Source organism: Epinephelus moara, chromosome 24, assembly GCF_006386435.1.
Source record: "Epinephelus moara isolate mb chromosome 24, YSFRI_EMoa_1.0, whole genome shotgun sequence".
Taxonomy (NCBI): Eukaryota; Metazoa; Chordata; class Actinopteri; order Perciformes; family Serranidae; genus Epinephelus; species Epinephelus moara.
The window spans coordinates 33,401,165-33,424,147 of record NC_065529.1 but is presented as its reverse complement, the minus strand read 5'-3'; the positions used below and the strand labels follow the sequence as shown (position 1 = coordinate 33,424,147).

The window sequence follows — 22,983 nt, the reverse complement described above, 5'->3', positions numbered from 1 at the left end:
TTCTGCACACCCAGCCAACTGAATGAAGTCGTTAGCCTTGTTCAACACAGTCAGTTTCGTAGAAGGAAGGGGTTTTACATATGTTTGCATATAAAGCCCTGGTTTAAAGGTATACTAAAACTATGGTAAGACGGAGTGTTGTGCTGCCTCTGTATACCCAGGTGTAGACTATTAAGTGTTGCCAATATTTTGAGATCTTTTTGTTTTGTTTTCTTGCCTTGCCTTGTTTACTTGCCTTTTACTTGAGACAAGTTAAAGGCCCCTTTCACAAATGCACTGCAAACCTGACATTATCTAGATGTTACTCAGGGGGGTTATTTGTGAGAACTCAAATGTCCGAACAAGTTGGATCGAACGTTTAATGGCCTTTACCTTCCCAGCTCGCTAGTACAAAGTTCTTGTAATGCCTGATTGAGCCCATGTGTTGATAAAGCAGGTAGTTGTCCAATAACTTCACAGTAAGCAAATGGGTGTGTAAATGACATTCCTAGTGTGAGGCTCATGTGCAACTGGAAGAAAACAAACATCTGACGGTGAAGATGAAGGGTCATTAATGAAGACAGCAACAAAAATGTCTCAATGGAGACATGTTGAGATTTGGGAACTTATCTCAACTTATCAACTCTCAACTTATCAGTTAGAGACTCTGTTCTTTATGTCCAAATTACAAACCTATGTAATTTCGTGACTGCGGTATAATCCACGTCATGTCCTGCCTTCTGCATGCTCTACCCAGACGCCAACCTCGCATAAACCAAACAGAATATTTACAGTAATTGAAAACGCTTCCAAAACTCTCCTGTTGTGTGCTACATGTGTGACAGAATTCAAAGAAGAAAGAGGCTTTTGTCACATAGTACTGACTGAGTAACACTGTTTAAGATTGTAATGCTGTCATTTATATGACTGGCAGTGAGTTTTGAACATATCAAAACTGAGTAGGTGCAACAAGGCGAGAGCCTTTGTACATGCCTGACTTTACAGTGTGAACATATGGCTATTTCCTGCAGGCCGTACATAACAATGCAGATGAACTTGTGAAAGTATCAGTAGAAAAGAATCATTTGTATTTGTCCAAAACAAACTAAATACTTGAAGTCTGTGAGGGTGAGTCAAGTCATGAGTCTTCAAAGGAAAATTGCAAGTAAATGCCAACCACAACAATGCCACATTATTTGAACATTTTCCTTTCAAAGTGGGGTTCCAGTAATAGTAACCTTTCCCAAACTGAGACTAGCAATGCACAGGTCATATTAATAAATATTTTGTTTTTGATTTCCTCTAAGTATCAAGTCAAATTAAAAGGGGATTTATACTTGTGCGGCAAAGGTAACGTTACAAAATTCAGCTCCATTACAGCTCACAAGGTTCATTGACAAAACTGTCTAAACACGTTTTCCAAACAAATACAACATGCTAACATTATTAGCACAAGCCTATGGCATTTTACATTGTATAAATTAGCCTAGCGACGAGCAGAGATTTCCAAGGCTTAAAGATTATTGTCTTCACAATTTATTGTTTCTTGTCTGTGAAATTAAAGTGAATAAAAGCTTCATTTCCTTTGAGCGAAATGGTTTCAGCTTACAAAAACAGACAGGAGGTCTTCTTCGCTGCAACGTGTAGTTACATTTCAGGCTCGACGCAGGCTCTACGTCCACGCAGAGCCTACGCTGTAGATATGGCGCCGATTCAACGCAGAAGTATATAATTCCACCTTAGTCTTAAGGAAGTCAAATCTGAATGAAGTCAGAGTTTGAGTATGATGTGTACAGCACTGTCATTTACAACTAAAGTTTATTCCAACATAAAAACAAACATTTTTTTCACAAATTAACGACAAAATCAGTTTAAAAGAAATCCTAGTGTGCACAGTCTTTATATAATATAAAGAACCAACCACATGGCCAGTCGTGACACACTGCATGTATGTTGGTCTCCGGACAACCTGTAGTGTCCAGTGAAAAGCGTAGTACTCCTCAAAGTCCCTTTCATTTCACAAAGTAAGTATAAAGAGATATTGAAAGAGACTGTCATTGCGCCATCCTGAGCAATTGCATGCACGACGCCTGTTGGGGTCATTAGGTGGCCGCAGGTCTCCTCGACAGACGGGGAGATTACAGGCCAGATGTCGGTTTGTATACAGCAAGAAGGCGGTGGACTGGGATTTGTTTGGGAGTAGATGGACTTCTGTGTTTCTAGAGCTGATACTTGCATGTAATACCCTGCACTGCAACATTTATGATTCCAAAGTGGGATAATAACTCTGTCATTCTGCGAACAGTAAAAAAATTCTTCATAGGGGGAAAAAAATTAATGTCTCCCCAGTGCCATGTGGGATTATTTCTGACATGTGTGGTCACTGAGACATCACAGCGAGACGGGAATGAACTCTGCTGGGGGGGTGGGGGATGTCAGACTGAAATTATGTTGCTCTTTAGAAACAATATTCAAAGTACTAAGCAGCAGGAAACATTTAGCTTCTTTTTCTATTTGCATTTATATGGGGAAAGGATTACTTTCTCCTCGTTGCTACATGTGATTACCACCATGTCTGGTGACTGAATATGTTCTGTCCACTGGTTGAAATGCAGCCTGTTGGTGGTTGAATTACTCAAAACCACCAACATGCCCCAAAGCAGAGACAGACCACTCGAGCCGGGCAGGTCATTTTATTAAAAGCATGTTGTCGCTTTTCATGTCTGACTCAAAAAGGCATAAGTGACTAACTTGTGATGCCGTAATCAGCAGCATCAACGGCAGCGCAAATGAACATGATATTCACTGGTGCGTTGTATAACCCACCACCCTCTCTCCTTCTCCCAGTCTGTCTGTCTATACGTCTCCCTCTTTCTCTCTTCTCCCCCACTTCTCTCGCTCTCTCATTTTCCGTTGACAAGCTCTCTGAATCTTTGACCACACAGCCTGGAAAAATAGCACGGAGTCATGCTGCAAGGCAAGTCTATCCCTGACCCTGATTCCCTCTCACCACATTTCCATCAGCAGCGAAGTAAAACACATCTAATCATTTCAATTTTCCCCCTCCGTCGCAGTATTATTAACATTGTTAATTTTCTGAGGGTTGCAGCCCAGAGGGGAATGTCAAGGGAAATGCATTATGGCGAGATATTCCATTGATCCACCATTATACACACTTACTTGGTTGCCGTAATGGCCTAATGATACCAAGAGGCCAATTTAATACCAATGTAGAAAACAGAAGGCCATTAACCCCCCAAAAGAAGGATACATTAAAAGCAGAGCATGTGATGTCGATGTATAGACATGGCCTTACATCTGAGGAGTCCCACTGCTTTGTTTCATGCTTGTTTGTGCTGCTGCTGAGCTTTCGTGTTACCACCAAGACAAACTATCTGGCAAACCTTTCACTACTATTTCAAGAAAGATGCCTGCTGGATGAACTTGCTTGTACTAGAGTATACAAAATGGAGTGACTGGCAGTGTAGTACTGCATGCCTGCAGTGCTGGAGAGACTACTTTAAATTCCTACTCAACATAATAGAAGAGCTAAAACATTCTCTGAATATATTTTGTAATAAACTTTACTGAGACTTACTGTAAGTGAAGACACCATGACTTTGAAAGCTCAAAGGTACAATGTGTACGATATGGTCAGAACTTTAGTTTAAATTATTCAAACTGTGAACTAACATTATCAACAGAAAGTGAAGAAGTAACAGTTTTGATGTTATGTCAAAAACGCCTCTGTGTTGTCTTGCAGAAATGTTAACCGAAATGACCACGCTAACCAGCTAGCCCCGACCCATTCTCGGAATCCATCGGCTGTATTCGGCGTCTGACTTCCGGCAGACAGCGATACAGCCTCTGGGGGCAGACCCCCGATTTTTTGGCATTCAGGTTTGATTTGGGCGGAGGGGGCGAATTTCCGTTTCCGACTTCCGTTTATATATAAGTAAATATGCTGAACCATTGCGATGGATTCAGAGTTTGCAGTGACGACAATTATGTTCCACCTCGTTAGTTCACCGCACAGACCGTTTAACCTGGCAACAACTGCAGCTGGCTCAAACGTGATTGGTCAATATCACGCGGACTACAAACAGCCTAGCACTGGAAACCAGGGCTCTTCCGCTCTTCTTCCGCGGGCAAGACAAGGCTATTCAAGAGAAGGCTGAGACACGGGGCCAAACATGGGGGGATTGCACATGCGCAGTAAAATCTGGTCTGCACTTCCTCAAAGGCTCAGTAGATGGCGTGAGACCGCGGAATAAGGGGGATGTGCATGCATGTCATTTTCACAGCTTATTACTGGACTGTCACTGGTGGCCTGCGTTGTGGGTGAGAATGACAGAGATGCAATTCCGACAACTTCAGGCAGCCGCCGTCCAAAAGTCCAAGCAGACCACACCAAGCGCACTCCTTGATCGCCTGAGCGGATCCTGCGCTTTTTATCTAGCGCCCCTGCTGTCACCCTCCAGCATCGCAGCTCAAGTTAAACTGTGCATGTGCAATCCCCCCATGTTTGACCCCGTGTCTCAGCCTTCTCTTGAATAGCCTTGAGGCAAGATCACCGGGGTTTGCCTACAGACTCTACATTCACTGAATGTAGAGTCTGTATATAGAGACTAGCCCCGACCCGTCCTGCTTTGTAATACCACTTGTGCCTCAAGAGGGCGACAGTGAGTTGTCTGTCCTCAGTCCAGCATGAGAGGATAAAGAAGTAGAGCTGCCTTGAGCCCCTGGTTAATGGCAAAGTAACAACGAAGGCAACATCTACACTGATACATTTTTGTTTTAAAACACCTAACTTTTTAAAACACAAATGATGGCTAAAGCTCTTGGCAAGTGACCTTTATCACATTTCCAACCCAAGCTTCCGGCTAGAAATCATGTTTGGCGGCAAAGAGAAGAAGTCATATAAAAAGAAGCAAAACAAATGTTAACACCAAGGTGGCTTTCCTCACTGGAGACAGCTCTTGGCAAGTAAGACCGGTAAGTCACATCTAAGTGCAACTAATGACAACACAAACTGTACTGAAAAACATTCGAAATGACGTCGATATTTGGTTTTGATGTGGCTGTTTTCTTGTTACTACGGTCTTGCAATAACTGAGCAACGCAAGCTATAATTATATCATCTTTAAATTTCTGTTATTTCTTTTTATTTTATCTTTGTTGCTTTAATTCTTTGAATTTGTATTTATTTATATTGGCATTTTGTCTTGCGCTTTGCATTTATTTTCTTCTTGTTTTAACTTATCCTAGCTTTACCTTAGTTTTGTCTCACTTATGTTTTGGTTGGACTATTTAGCTCTCTGTTACCATATTGCCTTCTGGGTATCATGTTTCTAAGTTTGCTTTGTTTGTCAAAGCACTTTGTAAACTCTGTTTTTAACGGTGCTTTAAGAATAAAGGTATCAGTATTATTATAACCTAAACTATTAGCTGATGCCACAGATAGCAGTTATTTTGATTGGCTGTCAGATTTTCAGCAGTTTGGTTGGATAATTCATATTCTTGCCCTGCTATTTGTATTTTGCTTATTTTAAGTCACTGTAAATTTAGTTTGTATGGACCTAGTAGTAGATCGGTGAATTGCCGCCCCTTATTTCTTTGGAGGCTTTGCCAGGCATTACACATTGAGTGGAAAGAGTTCAAACTAGATTGTTTTATGTGGGAAAATCTGATTTTTTTTTTTTTTTTTGTTAAGAGAGAAACAAAGTCAAGTGAGATTATTTGTCTCTTGTCCTCTGGCCGACTTTTGAATGTAAGCTGCCTCACAGTTGCCCAGTTTCTCAGGCTGTCAACACTGTCTTGTGCAAGAGATGTGATTTCAACAGTTATTAAATACGTAAAAACATTCAAAAAGCACTACACACAAAGCCATTTACAACAACAGACAGGACTTGATATTGTTTGAAATGTTCAGATAAGGTCTCTAATGTAATGTCTGAGTTTTGACACCAATGCTAAAAATATGCTTTTTCATAGACCTTAATTTGAAGATTATAAACATGTTTTTCAACTTACATTTAACAGAAAACTAAAAACTTAGACGCATCAGTGTTTACTCCTGTCTCAACATAAAGCAGCCATACAAGAGCTTAATTTAATACAGTCTAAAATTAGCAAAATTATGGTTACATCAGGAAATGTCTGATCAAAGAACAACTAAACAAGACCAAGCATTCATCACTGGGGCTGGTACCAGACAGTTTTCAATACAGGCTGCTACAGAAAACATTTCGTTCAGTACTTAGAAGATAAAAAAGTCAGAGGAGTGTATGTAATTAGGCATTTCCCATTGCATGCTTTATCACCTCTGTCTTCTTATTCCCTTTCACACACTTAAATGTTTGGCACACAACGCCACTTAACATTTCACCAACGAGTTTTCTTTCCCTATGTTGACAAGAGTATAAGCTGAACTCTGCCGAGACAAGGAGTGGACTCATGCAATCTCCTCTGTGGGCAAATAAACTCACTGCCATCACTTCAATCAAACTTGTTACTGGGAGTGGTTTCATTTTCTATAGAGCTTAGCAACCAGAGGAAGAATCACTGCCAGCGTGAAACGGCTCAACCAGAAGGTTTGCACGGAAAAGTTGACCACTGGTGAACATGATGGAGACAGACGATGTTGGAGACAGTCCTTATTGCTTCCTTCTTTTTAACCAAAGTGAAACATTTTCTGAAAACAAACAAAACAAGGCTACAAAGTGTGCCAGTAATGCCAAAGCTTTGAAAATACATCATAATTTATCTTCAAAAAACAAAATAAAACACAGCAAACTGTGTCTGCTATTGATGGTTATGAAAAATTGTGACAATCTGGTGTATAGCACGCAGCCTGAACGCACAATACAATACAGTCATTGTGAGTAATGAAATGTCATCATGTTGTACATGCACAGCTACATTATATGCCTGTATAGAACTTTAGTAATCAAGTACGTATTGTCTTAAGATTTGCTTTTCAAATTGCCAAGGTTTGTGCTATTGAATCCAGGCTTTTGAAGAAGCTGTAGCCAAGGTTCAAACAATCCCATATCAGGAGAAAATGCTGTTTTATATGATATGGAGAATCTGACTAAAACAAGGTAATGCAGTATGGAGAAGGAAGGAAGATGCAAATACTTTTGAAATTGGTACTATAACAGCAGGGACAACACAGGAGAAGGGCTGTGGCATTTGCATTTGCTCAAGAAGTAAAAAACCTATCACTACTAGAATGCACTGCACCACACTGGACCAATAAACGCTGCTGCTCATGGGTGACGTAATGCGAGCATGGCCATTTTTTCCACAGGAAACAATATGGCAGCCGGCTGGCAACAACAACAGGCAACATAGTAACAGAGTTTTGGTTCATATTTGATCAGCGCTGCCTAGTTTTACCACTTGATCTCAGTTTTTTCAGCCTCAATTTTCAACAATACAGGAAACGGTATGGCCCCCACTTCATGTTCACAACTTCTCGTATTACAGCCAAACAGTTCACTAAATTATGTTTCTGGGGACATTTTAGGTGAGAAATAGGTGATATAGTACCAGAATTCTGGTTTATATTTGATCAGCACTGCCTAGTTTTACAGTTTAATCTGAGTTTGAGAAAGGGAGGGAGACAGTAGAGCAGCTGTCACTCTCGATTCGCTTCTATACTCTTTGTGTTCATGGTGGCGGACATATCAAAATGCCTTCGTACAATCTGTAGCTCAAGCAACAGCCCTTAAGCCAGCGAAAATCCACCGGATGACACGGAATCTGGTGGATTTGAGCTAAAAGATTAGCAGGGAGATCTGGGCACTAGTAAGATGGAGGGGAGTTTACCACAGTTCATTTACACACACTACCCATATTATAATACAAAGCTAGTTGGAAATTGGCAAAGTATCACTTTAAGAACACTCATCAGCTACCAAACACACTTTTACAAGTCAAAAACTAAGTACTTAGACACAGTTCAGAGATCTAAGGAGTTGACTGGGGTCTATACCCAGAATCCTCTTTGGGCAACTCTCCGCATGGTAAGTAAAATGTGCATGTTTGCTGAAGTTAAATGTATGTCATCAATCGCCTATTTGGATCAAAGTCAACTACTCGCGTGCCACTTGTTGCACTCATACAAGCTCGAGCTAATGAGCTAGCAACACTACAAAAACCTGCAACTACTAATGCAACTGATAGCTGTCATATGGACAATAACTATCCATACGAAACGTATAATCAGTCCCTGGGGAACATAATCGTGCCCACCCAACGCCCCGAGGTTCATCAAGCCTGCAGTGCCTACTGTACCTACCCAAAAATCCAAACCACACAGAGTAGAAAATAGTAAATACAGCAGAGAAAGCTTTTTGAAGAGGCTGTTAAGAGCTTAACGAATTCTCTAATTATAGATCTCACTTGCTCTCTTTTGAAGAGAACTGTAAATGGGAACACGCCAAAGTTTTAGATTACGACAAATCTTATAAAAATGAGGAAAAGCGGTCTGTTGCAGACCACTTTTGTGGCAGTTTAGGAGCTTTATACCTCCCCTCTCATTTCACTTAAATGTAAAACATAAAGCATTAATGAACGCTAAGAAGAAAAGGAACACTTCACTTAAAGATTTACACCAGTAACGCACCATGTGTCAAATGAGAGGGGAGGGAAATACCGTACCTAAGAAAGTGTGAAAAGACTACCACGTTTAGCACATATAGATAGATAGATAGATAGATAGATAGCCCTCAGTTTGAGGTGAGGTTAATAAGTTTATATGATTGCGAGCACAATCCCGTAGGAGTGTGTGACAGTGTAAGCTGCTACATGTAGCGGCCTTTGTTCTTCTACTCACACCCCTTCTGGAATAAGAAAATAAAGGGATGAAGGTCAGTTGGAGAGCAGACTGCCAAATATAGCCGCTGTGTTCATGTGAGGGCCAGACTCTCCAGAACGACAAGCCCAGCTCTGACCATGCCCTGTAATTGAGGAGAAAATAAGGACAGAAATTATATGTTTATTTTTGACAACAATTTTAATCTTCTGTGCTCTCCTTCAGAAAACGAGACGCCCACAAAAAGGCGCTGAGAATCTGTCTCACCCGAGACTGAAAGTTGAGTTTCTTAGTTTTTTCAACCAATAAATGAAATTCTAAAATGCGTTTAACCTAATGAACCGGACAGACAAAATATAATCCATCTCCTGAAACGTATCTTCGCTTTGTAGCTTAATAAACAAGATTATTTTAAACTTGTGGAATAAAAGCAGATTCTTTTTACTAAATACAGATTTATTTTCAAATTGGTGTTTTTGAAATAAAATTTTCTCTCACAAGATGATGTTTTTTCTTCTCTGTATGTTCATTGTGACACTGGTGTTACACTGTATGGGAATAAAGTAGAATTAATGCATTTTAAGGCCAGATTTTTAAATGTAACTTACATATACGTGTTTCTTTCTACTATGATGTGTATGAATATGTAAATTTATGGAATATAAAATTGTATTAGAAAAGGGAAGAGAGATAAACTTTGGTGGGTTTGTGTGAATATTTTGTATTTAAATATATATTTAAATAATATAAATATATTTTTAAGAACCTAAAGTTTTATAATCAATCACTGAGAGTTATGACTTTTATCATGATTTTAAAATGGTTTACATTTAGTTTAACTGGCAAGACACCACTGCCACTGGCTCACATGGAGTCTGGGGACAAAATGTATTTTAAATTGTCAGCAAAATAAAGCCAATGCTTATTTTCATATTTTCCTCTGAAAGACTTGTATCCCATTCTCAAAAATCGATAATGACTGAAAGTTATTTGGACAATTCTGAAATACCACTTTGCAACCAGTTTTGGCAAGACTTTATATATTTTACATTTTCAAACTTTTTGTGAGCTTTCCTCTCTCATTTCTCCTTCTTTTCATCAGACGTCTTACTATAGGAAACAATCTTTGCCAGTCTTTTCCACCGTCCTAAATTCCCCGTTTGGATTCATTTTATTTGATGTGATAATCTCTTCTTTATTTTATTTAATGACTTGATCCTTTCCTGCTTCGCTTGTCTCTGTAGTTCAGTCTCTTTAACCATCACAGTTAATGTCTAAAAAGGCAGTTAACTGCATTTAAGAATATTGGAAACAGAGAGAGGGTTGAAACCAGAATAATAAAATCTCGGATGGAAACCACAGACTCAGTCAGCTTAATTTTTTTTTATTTATGTGGCGCAGGCCGAGGCTACATGTTCTTTTGTTATTCTTCCTCTCTCCGGAGGACAGAGCTTTAGTTGGTGTTTCACTCCTTATTTACAGTGCTCCTATAGTAATGTGTCTAACAGCATGAACACATTTTACAGTGTGTCTAAATCTGTTATCCGGCAAGATAATTCTCCGTGAGATGATGTTAAACTGTAGTCTTTCCCCTCAGACTCCACTGGACTAATCCCAGTGGAAAAAATAATGCCAGTGAAACTGAAATAATGTCCACATGGTGATTGATGAGTAACCCATTCATGCATTTATCTTGAAAAATGATTCGACACTCTCCGTTTGGGGAGGTGGGATGTCGTCTTCCTATCCACCAATCTCCATCCAGTTCCCTCCATCTCTGAGCTTTTATTGCCTCTTAGCGAGTCTTCAAAGGGCCCATAGCCTGTAATTAGGGGGCGGGCTCCCCGTGCCTCAAAACACTTCCCCGCGTGAGTGCCCAACTTCTTCCAAACTGTCCCGGGACTCCGAGCTGCGCTTCTCCCGCTCCCCTCAGCTTCCTAAGGATTTTGTTTCTCAGGGATGGCCGCATCTATTCTGGAGGTAGGGAATGTGATTGTAAGTAGATTTTTCTTCTTCTTTTTTTCTTTAACACAAACTCAACTTTTATGATGTGCATGTTGTTGAATTTCCAGCTAGAATTTATATTGAAGTTGAAGTGAGGCAGCCTACATCCCAGTTTGGTTTAAAGGTATCTGACTACTGATGAATAATATAAGACTGATTATAAATCTGTGACATAAGAGGATCATGAAAATCAGAATGTGCATTAATAAAGAAAGATCTTGATTTGAAGCAACTTAAGGGTGAGCTGCTGACAGAGTTTGGCTCAGTACCATGAAACTTTACAACTCACAGTTTAACCTCTGTTTTTCTCTGAATAAGCTTAGTATTTACATTTCCTCTAGGCATAGGAATAAATTCTATATCTGAGAGAGAGTCATAAAGATTGTTTAAGTACAAGATATCTCACATGGCCACGAGAAGCTGTGCAGTTGTTCGAAGGCGCAAGAAATGAAGAGCAGCAGAGATTGTAGGAGCTGTAAAAGAACTAAAAGTCTGTGATGAAACCTGAAAACTGGTCTGACCCCAGGGCTTGTTGGAAGAGAAACAGATAACCACTAATCACCTCTGAATGGAGAGTTAGTCTGAATGGAAAGACCATGATTCATGTCTTAGATATATGATAATCTTCTGTTCACACGTATTCAAAGTTACAGGCTAAGACTGGACTGAAACTTTACAACGTATCTAATCCCCACAGAATTACCACGGTATACCACAGCAGGTAACATACAGTTTAGAGTGCAATAATATTAGTGTGGGAATTTTGTAATTTTCATTTGTTATATCCACGTGTACAGTGTGTGGTAGCAAAGTCAGACACGGCGGCTCTGATATTTTTTGCTATGGTGTTTAGTTACCTGCCACATGAAAAAGCATAACACTAGAAAAAGAGGTATCACATATATTTTTTATGTAAAGTGAAAATATTTTGGGAGTAAGTTTCAGTCAGATATAATCCAAATGTGAAAAATATTTTGAAGATTCTGCATGTTCACATGAAATGTCACAAACTTATAATCAATATGACAATAAGAGATAATGGTACATACAAATTTGTAAGAAAATGAAATGGAAGAATGGTGAGACTGTGTGACACAGTGTACCATTCGCTTGTCTTTGACCCCTTAAGAAAATAAACAGTTTTGACAAGACATACGGATCTGCTTTGAATGAGACACAGTTACTGCTAATAGTACAGCGCCTACACATGTTTACACTACATATGTTTATGTATGTTGGAGACCGTGTAGACAGGTGGAAAAAGTTAAAAGCAAACATGAATGCAAAATTAAGAATAGCATGTAGAGAGTGGTTTAAGTGAAACAAAAGACTGAGGGAATTCCTCCTTTGCTGAGCAGAGCAGAACCTTCACAAGCGTAAACATTCGCTGCTTCAAATTGCCCTGACCACTTTGAAAACGGAGAGAGCAGGAAAAGCCAGCGGTGGCAGTCTGACATAAGTTTTTTATTAGAGTTGACACTGACAGCAGCGGCAGCAGCAAGAAGCCATTTCCTGCAGACAGACAGTCTCATTTTCTCCCTTGTCTCCTCCTCCCCAGGAAGACGCACGCTATGGCTCCAGTCCTCTGGCTATGTTAACTGCTACCTGTAACAAGTTTGGCAGCACAAGCCCCGTCAGGGATTCGGCTACACCCGGTAAGACCGGCAGCGCTACTCCAGTAAAGAAGCCCTACATCATGACCTCTGACCTTCAGACAGCTAAGAACGGACGGACCGCAGACGGCAGTGGCCTGGCGGACTCCTACACTGGCTCCTTCACCACAGCTGGAGGAGGAGGAGGAGGTGGCGGGCTGCTTACCCCCACTGGAAGCCCCCCTCCTTCAGCCGGAGGCTACACTACAGAATATAACCCCTTCTCCCACTCTTTCCAAACCTCCATCTCCCAGGACCCGTCTCTTTTAGTGTCTAAGGCCCACGCTACAGCCGACTGCCTCACCAGCGTCTATACCTCGCTGGATATGACACACCCCTATGGCTCCTGGTATAAAGCCGGTATCCACCCTGGCATTACTGCTGCTCCCGCGAATGCCACGTCCTCCTGGTGGGATGTCCACCCTAACTCCAACTGGCTGTCATCAACTCAGCCTCAGACGGACGGAGGTCTCCAGGCCTCCCTGCAGCCTGTGGCACCCCAGGCCTCCCTTAGCCCACAGCTGCCCAGCTACAGCACCGACTTTACGCCACTCAACCCAGCTCCTTACCCCTCTGTGGGACTGGGCTCCTCCTCACACCTCCTCCAGCCCTCTCAACACATGCTGCCCCAGGACATGTACAAGCCCAAGCCTGTGCAAAGTGCAGGGCTGATTGAGAGCCCCATGGGCCTAAAGCCTGCTAGGGGATCAGGGGGCTACAGCGGAGGAGGTGCACCCACCAGGTCCTCATGTGACTGCCCCAACTGCCAGGAGCTGGAGAGGCTGGGGGCCTCGGCTGCATCCCTGAGGAAGAAGCCCGTCCACAGCTGCCACATCCCAGGCTGTGGGAAGGTCTACGGCAAGGCCTCCCACCTCAAAGCCCACCTGCGCTGGCACACTGGTGAGCGGCCCTTTGTTTGCAACTGGCTGTTCTGCGGGAAGCGTTTCACCCGCTCGGACGAACTGGAGAGGCACGTGCGCACCCACACGCGGGAGAAGAAGTTCACCTGCCTACTGTGCAACAAGCGTTTCACACGCAGCGACCACCTCTCCAAGCACCAGAAGACCCACGCAGATTCTGCAATGCAGGGGAAAGCTGTAGCTGTGGAGGGAGAGACAGATCCTCGGAGTGAGGAGACCACAGAGCTCAACGCCAGCGCTGTGCCCAACAATCCTGTTGCTGACCAAATCACCAATGGAGATGAGAAGACTGGCACACCTAATGGAGTGGAGAACAGCAGTGGACTGTTGGAGATCTGACTTTGTTAAGACTTGTATCCAGTGCTATTGTGAGACGTGGTTCGTTAGATTTTTATGGTGGAAAAAATTCACCTTTTAAGTAAGAAAAGACAGTATTTTGTTTCAAGACATACAAAGGATATCAGACTATGTTTGAAAAGACTTGATATGATAAATGACTGAGCATGTTGCAGGTAGCAATCACTTCATTATCTGTGGACCACACACACGCCAATAAAAGGAAACTAAAGCCTGCAAACACACACACAAATGCACAAATGTACGGAGGCAGACACAAACGCACACATAAATATGAGCAACCGAGCCATGATGTACATGGAAACAAATATAACACGCGCATGTGCACATACACGAGCACAGAAATAACTGTGAGCAAATGTGCAAACATATAGAATTCATACATACACGCACACACACTCACACAAGTAAACACACTCATGCACACATTTTCTGCCTTTCAAATGAGACAAACCACTGGGGAAATTTAATCTGCGAAAGCAGAAGGAAAAGAGCTCTGAAGCCGCAAAAGGAAAGTAGTTTTAGAAGGAGACTTATGGTTAGGATGGTGGAGTTGATGGAGCATTGCATGCCTAAAGAAAAATCTGATTTACAGCTGTACTTTGATACTTATTCATTATTCTTGAAACAATCAATGGACAGTCTTACTTACTGCTTCGTATTGCCAAAGATGTCTTGATGTAAAGAGTTTTGCATTTTACTTTTGTTTGCTGTTTGCTTCTTATATGTCTAATTTAATTTCATATTTACATAAATAATCTAATTTATGTCTTAAATTATACACATGGAAGATAATCTTGCACCCTGCAGGAAATATAATGCCTGAATAAATGCAAGATGGTTGAAGCTGGCCAAAATGAAAAGAAAATGCATTAAATTAAGACTTTTTTTTCTCTTATTTATTAGTTATAAGGTGGAGTTTGGGGCTGTGTTTTTAAAGATTTATTTATAGATCCTGAAGTTAGATGTGCGTGTAAACTATTTCAGTATACTCTTTTAATTGTGAAGTCTTCCACACCTGGCAAAGTTATGATTAATAAGGGCTTCTCCTTGTTTGTACATACTATATATTTACAACAATATATAGATATTGTTAGGTGTGTTATTTTTGTACTTTTTTTTTATGTATTTTCTATATTTTGTGTAACTTTCCAAGACAAAAAAAGATCTCTAAGTTGCATCAGTATAAAGTTAAACATAAGAGCTTAATTTGTTGTCCATAATTTTGCTCATTGTAGAATTAAACTACCACTGTTTGTTGATTTGTGAAAGTAGTGTATAAGGTACTGTAAATACTGATAAAGCATTAAACCTCGTAAGGGTAAACCTGTTGTAAAAGTTGTGGTGTGAAATCATGACAATGTTGGTGCTTTCAAAAGTAAAGAAATTTCAAAAGGATTTTTTTCACTGGTGTTATTTGTATGTAAAGGTGTTTTAAAATGCAAAAAAAGAAAGGAAAAGGAGTCGTTCCTTGAGCATGAAGCTCTCTCCTCCACACCTCATCCCCTCCTCTCCTCACACACTGTCATTCTTTTCATATCTTACTATATTTCCATCTCACCATGGCCAACCAAATACTTTCATTATCTTTTGCAGCACAAACAAAGCCGTCCACTGAAGTGAAGTCTTAACTCCACACAATGACCCCCTTTCAGAGAGCCACTGTAGTTACACTCAAGACAATTACTCCACTCTCCAGCTTGAGAGGGGTAATTACTGAGAGCGATGCTCCAGCAGAATCAGGAGAGAGGAGAAGAGGGGATTAGGACAGGGGAGCTGTGGTTGTATTGTTTATTGAGGGAGGCGGTCAAACAAAGGACCCCAATTAAGGCAGGATGCAGGACGAAAGACATGATGTGGAGATACTAGAGGCTGAGCTGAGCCTCGAGTATGTTTCACAGTCTGTCAAAAATCTTCCAATTTGAGACCGTGCTGCCACAGGAGATTTCCTGCATTAGTGTGAGTTAAAGTTAAAACACTGGTGTGTCTTTCTGCCCAGTCGGGTCAATCGGGTTATATTGCAGACTAATAAAAATACTTGAGGTGGGTGGACTTTCCACTCTGCATTAAAAGAGCGATAGCCTAAGGAAATGACGCCTACAGCAGATGTGTTGTGTACTATATTGGCTTCAGACAAATAACTGCTCAAAGGGGGAATCTTGATAATATGTGAAGAACAGGTGATGGTTGAAATAGATGATGAGCACATAAACAGTTTCAGAAATATGTTGCACCAACATCCCCATAAGCTATACAATTTAACCAGTCCTAAAAAAAGAATAAACACAATGGATAACAATATTTTTTTTTTTACATGAAAGTGAAGAATTTCATCACAGTCAGAAGTGAAGACCTGTGCAGCTGGAACCCCCCTGAAGCTACTGACTCTCCTGTTGTAACATTTACACTTCCCAGGCTGCATGGTTCCAATTTAGGGCTTCTAATGAGCTGTAGTTGAGGTCAATTTATATAAAACGTCCCGGGGCCGACTCTGTCATCAGGGACCGACATGTTTATGGTGGTCTGAAGTGGGCGCACGGTCGAGTCCACAACATAAAAGGCAAACAGGGGGAATGGGGTATGGGTAGGGTGTGTCAGGCCAGTGAGCGAGGGTGGGGGGTTAAGAAGACGGTCAGTGGCTTTTAAAACCTCTGCTGCTACTGGTATTTTCTGCCGTTTTTAAATCCCTCAGCAGTGGTGGTGGCGTACTGTAGCCTTAACTTTATTTTTACTTCTTTTATTTAGAAAGCCAGGAAACATTAAGTGTTGCTTCAAATACGGTCATAAAAAGAAAAATATACATGTAGTGACACATAAGGGCAAAAGAAGAAGCTGGACAATCTGTTCCATATGGTTTGCCCACTCGTGCCCCTGTACTCCATTTACAGAAACAAATCGCTGCAATACACCCAGACTTGTTAGGACCAAAAAGGTTATTCCAGAGGATCCCAGACACACCAGTTAAAGCCATCACACAGCCCATTTCCGACCTAACTAACACGAAGAGGCAATTTTAAAACATCCACTCAAGCAGTGTTTGGTTTAGCCATAAGACTTGATGAGTTACATAAACTTAATGAGTTACTCCAGGGAGTTCAAACTTTCTGAGATCCCAGCTGCTTAAAATGGGAGAACAACTCATCATGATGTGTTGAAGCAAATGCTAATGAACCCCCTTTTCCTGTTATTATCTGGTCCTAACTGAATAGTCAAGTAAAACAATGGGACTGTGCTGTGACATAGCCACAGGCACAGGGAGTGCAGGGAGGGCGGGGGGGTTTGTGGGTTTGTGGGATGCAGGACAAAAGCACAGGTGTCTGCAGGTGTGACGGAGCAGGGGGGGAGAAAGGGAAAAGAATGTCAGCACGCCCAGAGGCTCAGCAGTCAGGCCATAAGTAAAAACAAGATAAGGCTTTTTGGTATAGGGAAAAGATAAAGTGACCTTAGTGAACCATAACATGACCTGAAAAGAAGGAGAGGTCGAGCTAAATAAGACAGAGGTTTAAGAGGAAAACATAACAGATAAGAGAGGGCAAGAGGTAAAAAGGTCAGGCTATCATACAGCTGTACTTTATGTCTACCTTGCTTATCATTTGTAGCCATCATGTACATGTCAGGAAAGGAAACAGCACCATGTTACAAAGAGCTTATCTCTATAGACAGATATCTGCATACATATGCAGAATCTGCAGGTGACAGGTTGCAAAAAAAGTCACATTGCAATTGCGATATGTGTCGTGATTTTAGGGAGAAATGGCAAAGTTTACATTTCATTTTCACTGAAAAAAGATAAGACGATGATGATGTGAGTTTTGCTGAGGTCTGTACCCAACAAGTGTGTTCCCTGGAACGTGATTTGTAGGCCAAGGCATCTCTGGCCATTTTTAGATTTCAATAATATTTCAAGTGATTGTGCAGCCCTTGCAAGGCAACAAGATTTCCGTATCAAAAGTATCAGAGGTGCTCTGGTTTCCATTTGTAATCTGAGTAGTACAGACTAATCACAGTTGAACGGCAGGTAAACAGACTGGGTATAGAGGCTGAACACGTTTGGCAAAATGCAATTTTAGAACACATCAGCTCATGTCTGACGACAAGTTAGCTTATATTAGCTTTTTTTTTTTTTTTTAAATCTACCTGCATTCATATCTAGATATCTGCTCATAGTGATTAATGACTGTATAAAGATTGACAACTTCCTCCCACTGTACAAAAATGAAGCTAAAATATTCCGGATACGGCTGCTGCCATCATGTGCTGGTGGCGACAATTAGAGCCAGAGTCTGCGCAGTAGCAGTCTCTGAGGTATCGTGTTCCCGCTAATACACCTGTCTGACCAATCGCAACTGGTGCCACTGATTGCGAGCACACTAGTTGGCACACACTAAAATTAAACTTATCTGGAAAATGAACAATTGATCAGTGTGATAAAAACTACCTAAAATGGCAGAAAAATAGGAAAAATTTATTTGATGTGTACTTTAGGTTTTAGTTTGGCCCATGCCCCATCTGCTAACATAGAGGGGTGGGATTTATGACCTATACTGCAGCCAGCCACCAGGGGGCGATTGAGGTATTTTGGCTTCACTCTTGGGGAGCACTCATGTCGTTCAACTATATACAGCCTATGACAGACATAAGCCAAAATGAAAGAAGAGGAAGTCTACACTGGATCAGCCTGAAATATTAGCCCTCGTCCCCACAGGCCTATTGTCATCAGACCGATAGCTAATGGGTTCAAAGCTTACAGAAAAGTACAATGGATGTGCCTAAGTGCTTTCCTTCATGCACACACGCATTTGAGTCCAGATGATGCAACAATCTTATATCTTGCAGCATTGCTTCCTATCTCTCCTCACTGAGTCATTATTACAGTGGTGACGGAGGTTAGACCACCCTCTCACTTTTGACAGTACGAACAGCAGTCTGTGTGGCTTGCATCATCAAACTCGCTGCTTTTCATACTTCCAGCTCTAATCACACAATGTCACAGCCGTTTCTAGCCCAGGACTGCCTTTAAAGTTTAAAGGGAGTCCTCCCTCGCTGCCCGATGCTCCAAATGCGGCACTAAATGAGGCCATTTTGTTTATAGGAACTGTGGGAGGGTTGTGGGTGACTCTGTGCCCCTTTAAAAAGATAATATGCTTCCCATTTAATGGCCTCCGGATGACAAATTGCTTCCAGGGGAAAATTAAGTTAAGAAAATTGCATGTGTGACACGTAAAGACATATCCACTCTACTTAAGATGTTTGACATCCATAATTCAATTATACGCAGCAGTAGGTGCAGTTAGGAATTTTTTTCGAGACCACGTTTGTCCCTTAAGGCAAGATTAAAGTCCACACTTTGGCTCTTTATCAGTGATCACTAGCATTTCTCTCCATGTAATGTACATTTACTAATTGTTACAAATTATATATTTTTACATAAACATTTCGGATTTAAGGTCACTTATGGGGATCTATAGTGAGAGTACAGTAAAGCTGGTGTGGTTCATTTCATTTTAACCACAGTGGAAGTTTTTTCTTCATTAACATAAGGAGCAGCCTTATATGTATTGGAGATGGTTGGAAAAACACTTGGTGGCCAATTATAACCTAATACCCTTACAAACATCTAGAGCACCCATAAACTGTTCTTTCCTTTTGAAAATGCTTACTATCTTGATGGCATGATGGTATTCTGACTGACATACAGCCCAAACCATTCTTGTTTTCTTTTTTCAAGCCACTAAATACTTCCTTGGAACATTTTAAGTGAAGGGATTTAAGAGAGACGGTGCAGAAAAAGGGATGGCAGAAAACTAAAAACACAAAACACGCAGGAGCAAAGGTAGAGAAAAACACAATCACATAGACCTGCCGCTAAAAGTATAGCGGTAAGTGATAAAAGAGAAGGCGGCCACGAAGCAAATGAATCTGGATTTGGATCAGCTGGATGAGGATACTGAAGAAAGAAAAAGAGGAAGGAGGGAGAGGAGAAAGAGAGACAGCAAGACAGACGGGGAGAGGGAGAGAGAGTCAAAATGCAGAAAGAGAACTGAGTGATTTGGGTTGGAAGCAAGAGCAGCGAGCCAGAGTTGGCAGGGTTTTGGTGGAGGAGTGTGGTGGTTCAGAAGTCCTCCAGCGCGAGGCGCCAGTGTGTCCGGCGGGGGCCCTGACCATGAGCTGCCTCACCCCCCCAGAGCCACGGCCACAAACCCCCTCTCCCCCTTCACCACCAGCACCGCCACCCATCCAACCCAAAACCCACTGGCAGGCAGCGCTTCACTGAAGCTGCTGCTGCTGCTGCATGTTTATTTAATATTCTGAAGAAATTGAAATATCTTTGTGGCTTTAACACACATACATACACAATTACATATCACTCACCCGCACACACACACACACACACACACTCATGCACGCACGCATACATTCACACACATTACCACCACAATATATAAATAAATAAAGTAGAGTAATAACGTTCTCTTGATCTGTGGCCAAGAATAGAGTTGGAGAAAATCTTTTTCAAATGGTGTTTTCAGAAGCGTAGAGGGAGGAGCGTGAATGTCTGACACTGCATGTTGCCTGAGCGGGCGGCATGTCTCAGACTGACTCCCACAGAGGAGAGAGAGCATTACCAAAAGTGGTTGACAAACAAGAAATAGTTCCCATGTGACAGGAACGGATGGGCTATGAAAAATAAATAAGGCCAAACATCTACATGTGCTGGCAGATTAAAATGTCGGCTCAATCATACATGGACGGCGTTGATTCTATAAAAAAACTATGCACTTCACATGTTAAGCAATTTAGCAACTCTGAGTGTGTGGTCTGAGAATGAGAACATGTATATGAGGTGTTTGTGAAGTGCTAAATGAATGAATGTGCATGCCAGTCTTTTTCTGGGTGCGTGCATTCATGCATGGGTGCACACACACGCACACATCCATAATGAGTCTCTGATCATTACAAAGCAATTCCTTCAGACAGAAATCCCTTAAACAGCCTCGGTTTTTGGGCTTCATGCTATCCCCCTTCTGTCTCCTCTCTCCTCAACAGCCACCAACCACTGCTGCTGCCAAAAATAACACAGGAGCGCCACTCGAACCCGCGCCTCACCACAGCACAGCTTGGCCGCAAGAGAGGGATCAAAACACACACAAAAAAGGAAACACATCATATTGTGGAAGGAGGGAAAAAGAGCATTCATACCGCTCCATGCTTGAAGATATCTACTGATGATTTTGGCAACCAAAGAACCACACATAATGCACCAGGCCAAGACTGGGAAAAGGAAAGTGTGTTTGTGGATGTGTGTGTCAATGTGTGCATACATTTTGGATGTACTGCTAAGATGGTATTCATTTTCTGATCTCATTCAGTCAGTGATTCAACCACAGGCTCAATAAAAACACTTACATTATCACGTTAAAGGTCAATAAATTTAGGCTTTCAACTGACAAATGAAGGTCCCGAGAACATGGCGAATTAACTCTGAGAGTATGAATAATGAGCAGGAGGGGTATATACTCTGGTCACAGATAAATCATACTGCTGTGATTGTAGGTTTGGGAGTTCAAATGGGAGACAACTTTACTCATTGTCATGGCCGGTTCACTTTGTGTTGCACTTGGCAAAACACACTTATCCACACCGACACGCTGATGCCAGTGAATGAAGCCATCAGAATCCGAGCTGTGTTTCAACAGTGGCCAGCGGGGGTTTACAGGCAAACCATCATGGGATTAATTGTCGAGCCACAGAAATAAAGGAAGTGATGGAAAGGTGGAAAATGTACTGAAATATTTAATGGAAGTGCTGCTTTATTAGTTGGGCAGGAGGTTCTGAACTTGTGGGTCCAGAGGATTTTAAGGGTCTGACTCTGCATGACTCCTCTGGGTATTCACCAAAGCAGGGGGATCCAAACTAAGCAGAGAAAATCCCACAAAATTAGAGTTGTCGGTCCGTAATCTTATCCTACAATTAATTTCAATACCATAACTTTTTGCTTGCCCATATTACAAATGAACACAACATTCCTAACCCCTACACACACTGAAGGGTTAAATTTGGTTATGCAATGTAGGCTAGATAGAGCTTTTATCATTTCAACAGATTCTTCTTTGTATTTACTTATTGTTGAATTTTGTTTTGAGACTTGTGTTGCACCACTTTGATTCTCATCTTTTTGTACTTTAATTGCCTTATTTAATTTTATTGCAATATCTTAATCTTGATTTTTGCCATGTAAACACTTTGTTTCTTTGTTTTGAAGGGTGCTGTGTACATAAAGTTTGTTGTTATTACTTATAAAAGAGGTGATTATCTTTGAGTAGACACACCGCAGTTATTTTGGGTACAAACCTTGACTTTTAGCTTTATGATGGTCCATGTGTGTCTCCGTGTGGGTCCATGGTGGAGATGGCAGGTGCCAGGCAGCCCAAGGCCCCAAAGCCCTAACAAAACCCGGACAGAGAGGCTTGTCAGATGGGGATATCAGTGACAGACTGTCGCCCTCTTCTGGTTCCTTTGAGTCACAATAAATGATTTCACACAGAGCCAAGATGCAATGGAAGTTGTCGACACAAACAAATCACTGTGTAACCTATAATTAAGAGAACCAACCGGTTGAACCTGCTACTTAACGCAGAAAATGTTATAGAAAGTAGGATAATTACTTTCTCACACGCAGAACAAAATGAGGCAGAAACAACTAACATTAACTCAGGTAAGTTACAGTTGGTATTAGCACTTACCTGAATACTTTGATTTTCTGGTCCTTTCTCATCGAATGCAGTTGTCTTATCAGCTAGCTTGTTGGCTAACGTTAGCTAGCTGCGTAACAAAACACAAAAAACGTTAATGTTAAACAAAGAAAGTATGTTTGTTTAATTTTAACCGTTAATTCAGCAGTTCCTGTGCTGACATTAATCATTTTAAAACCGCGAAGAGGATCATTTCCCTAAAAGAAGTTTCCTGTCGGTATTATCTTTGGGATAAATAACGTCTCGTTCATCTTAACGGAAAGAAGGTAACGTAACGTTAACGTTAGGGACTGTTCTTTATTATTATGTGTCCCTCTTGAGTTGCCATAGGCAAGGAAAGTTGCCACCAATGTAGCCAAGCAGCAAAACTAAATAATTATTAAAATAATAAATGGGATGGAAGATGGTGTAACAGCTCCAACTGCCCATTTATTTTTCTTCACACCAAAACTCTCACATAAAATTGATTGATTGATTGATTGACATGCACAATTGCC

At 41.3% G+C, this 22,983-nt stretch overlaps 1 protein-coding gene across 2 annotated transcripts; it reads left to right on the top strand.

The window, feature by feature from the left end:
• Positions 1-10,683: 10,683 nt before the first annotated feature.
• Positions 10,684-15,125, top strand: sp7 (Sp7 transcription factor). Of its 2 annotated transcripts, none has more exons than XM_050037118.1 (2): positions 10,684-10,795; positions 12,363-15,125. In XM_050037118.1, exons 1-2 carry the CDS (start codon positions 10,760-10,762, stop codon positions 13,713-13,715), a joined length of 1,389 nt encoding a protein of 462 aa, XP_049893075.1. In that variant the 5' UTR covers positions 10,684-10,759; the 3' UTR covers positions 13,716-15,125. The 2 variants fall into 2 exon arrangements, with proteins under 2 accessions (XP_049893075.1, XP_049893076.1); XM_050037119.1 differs by having other exon boundaries at positions 10,698-10,780.
• The last annotated feature ends 7,858 nt before the right edge of the window (positions 15,126-22,983 follow it).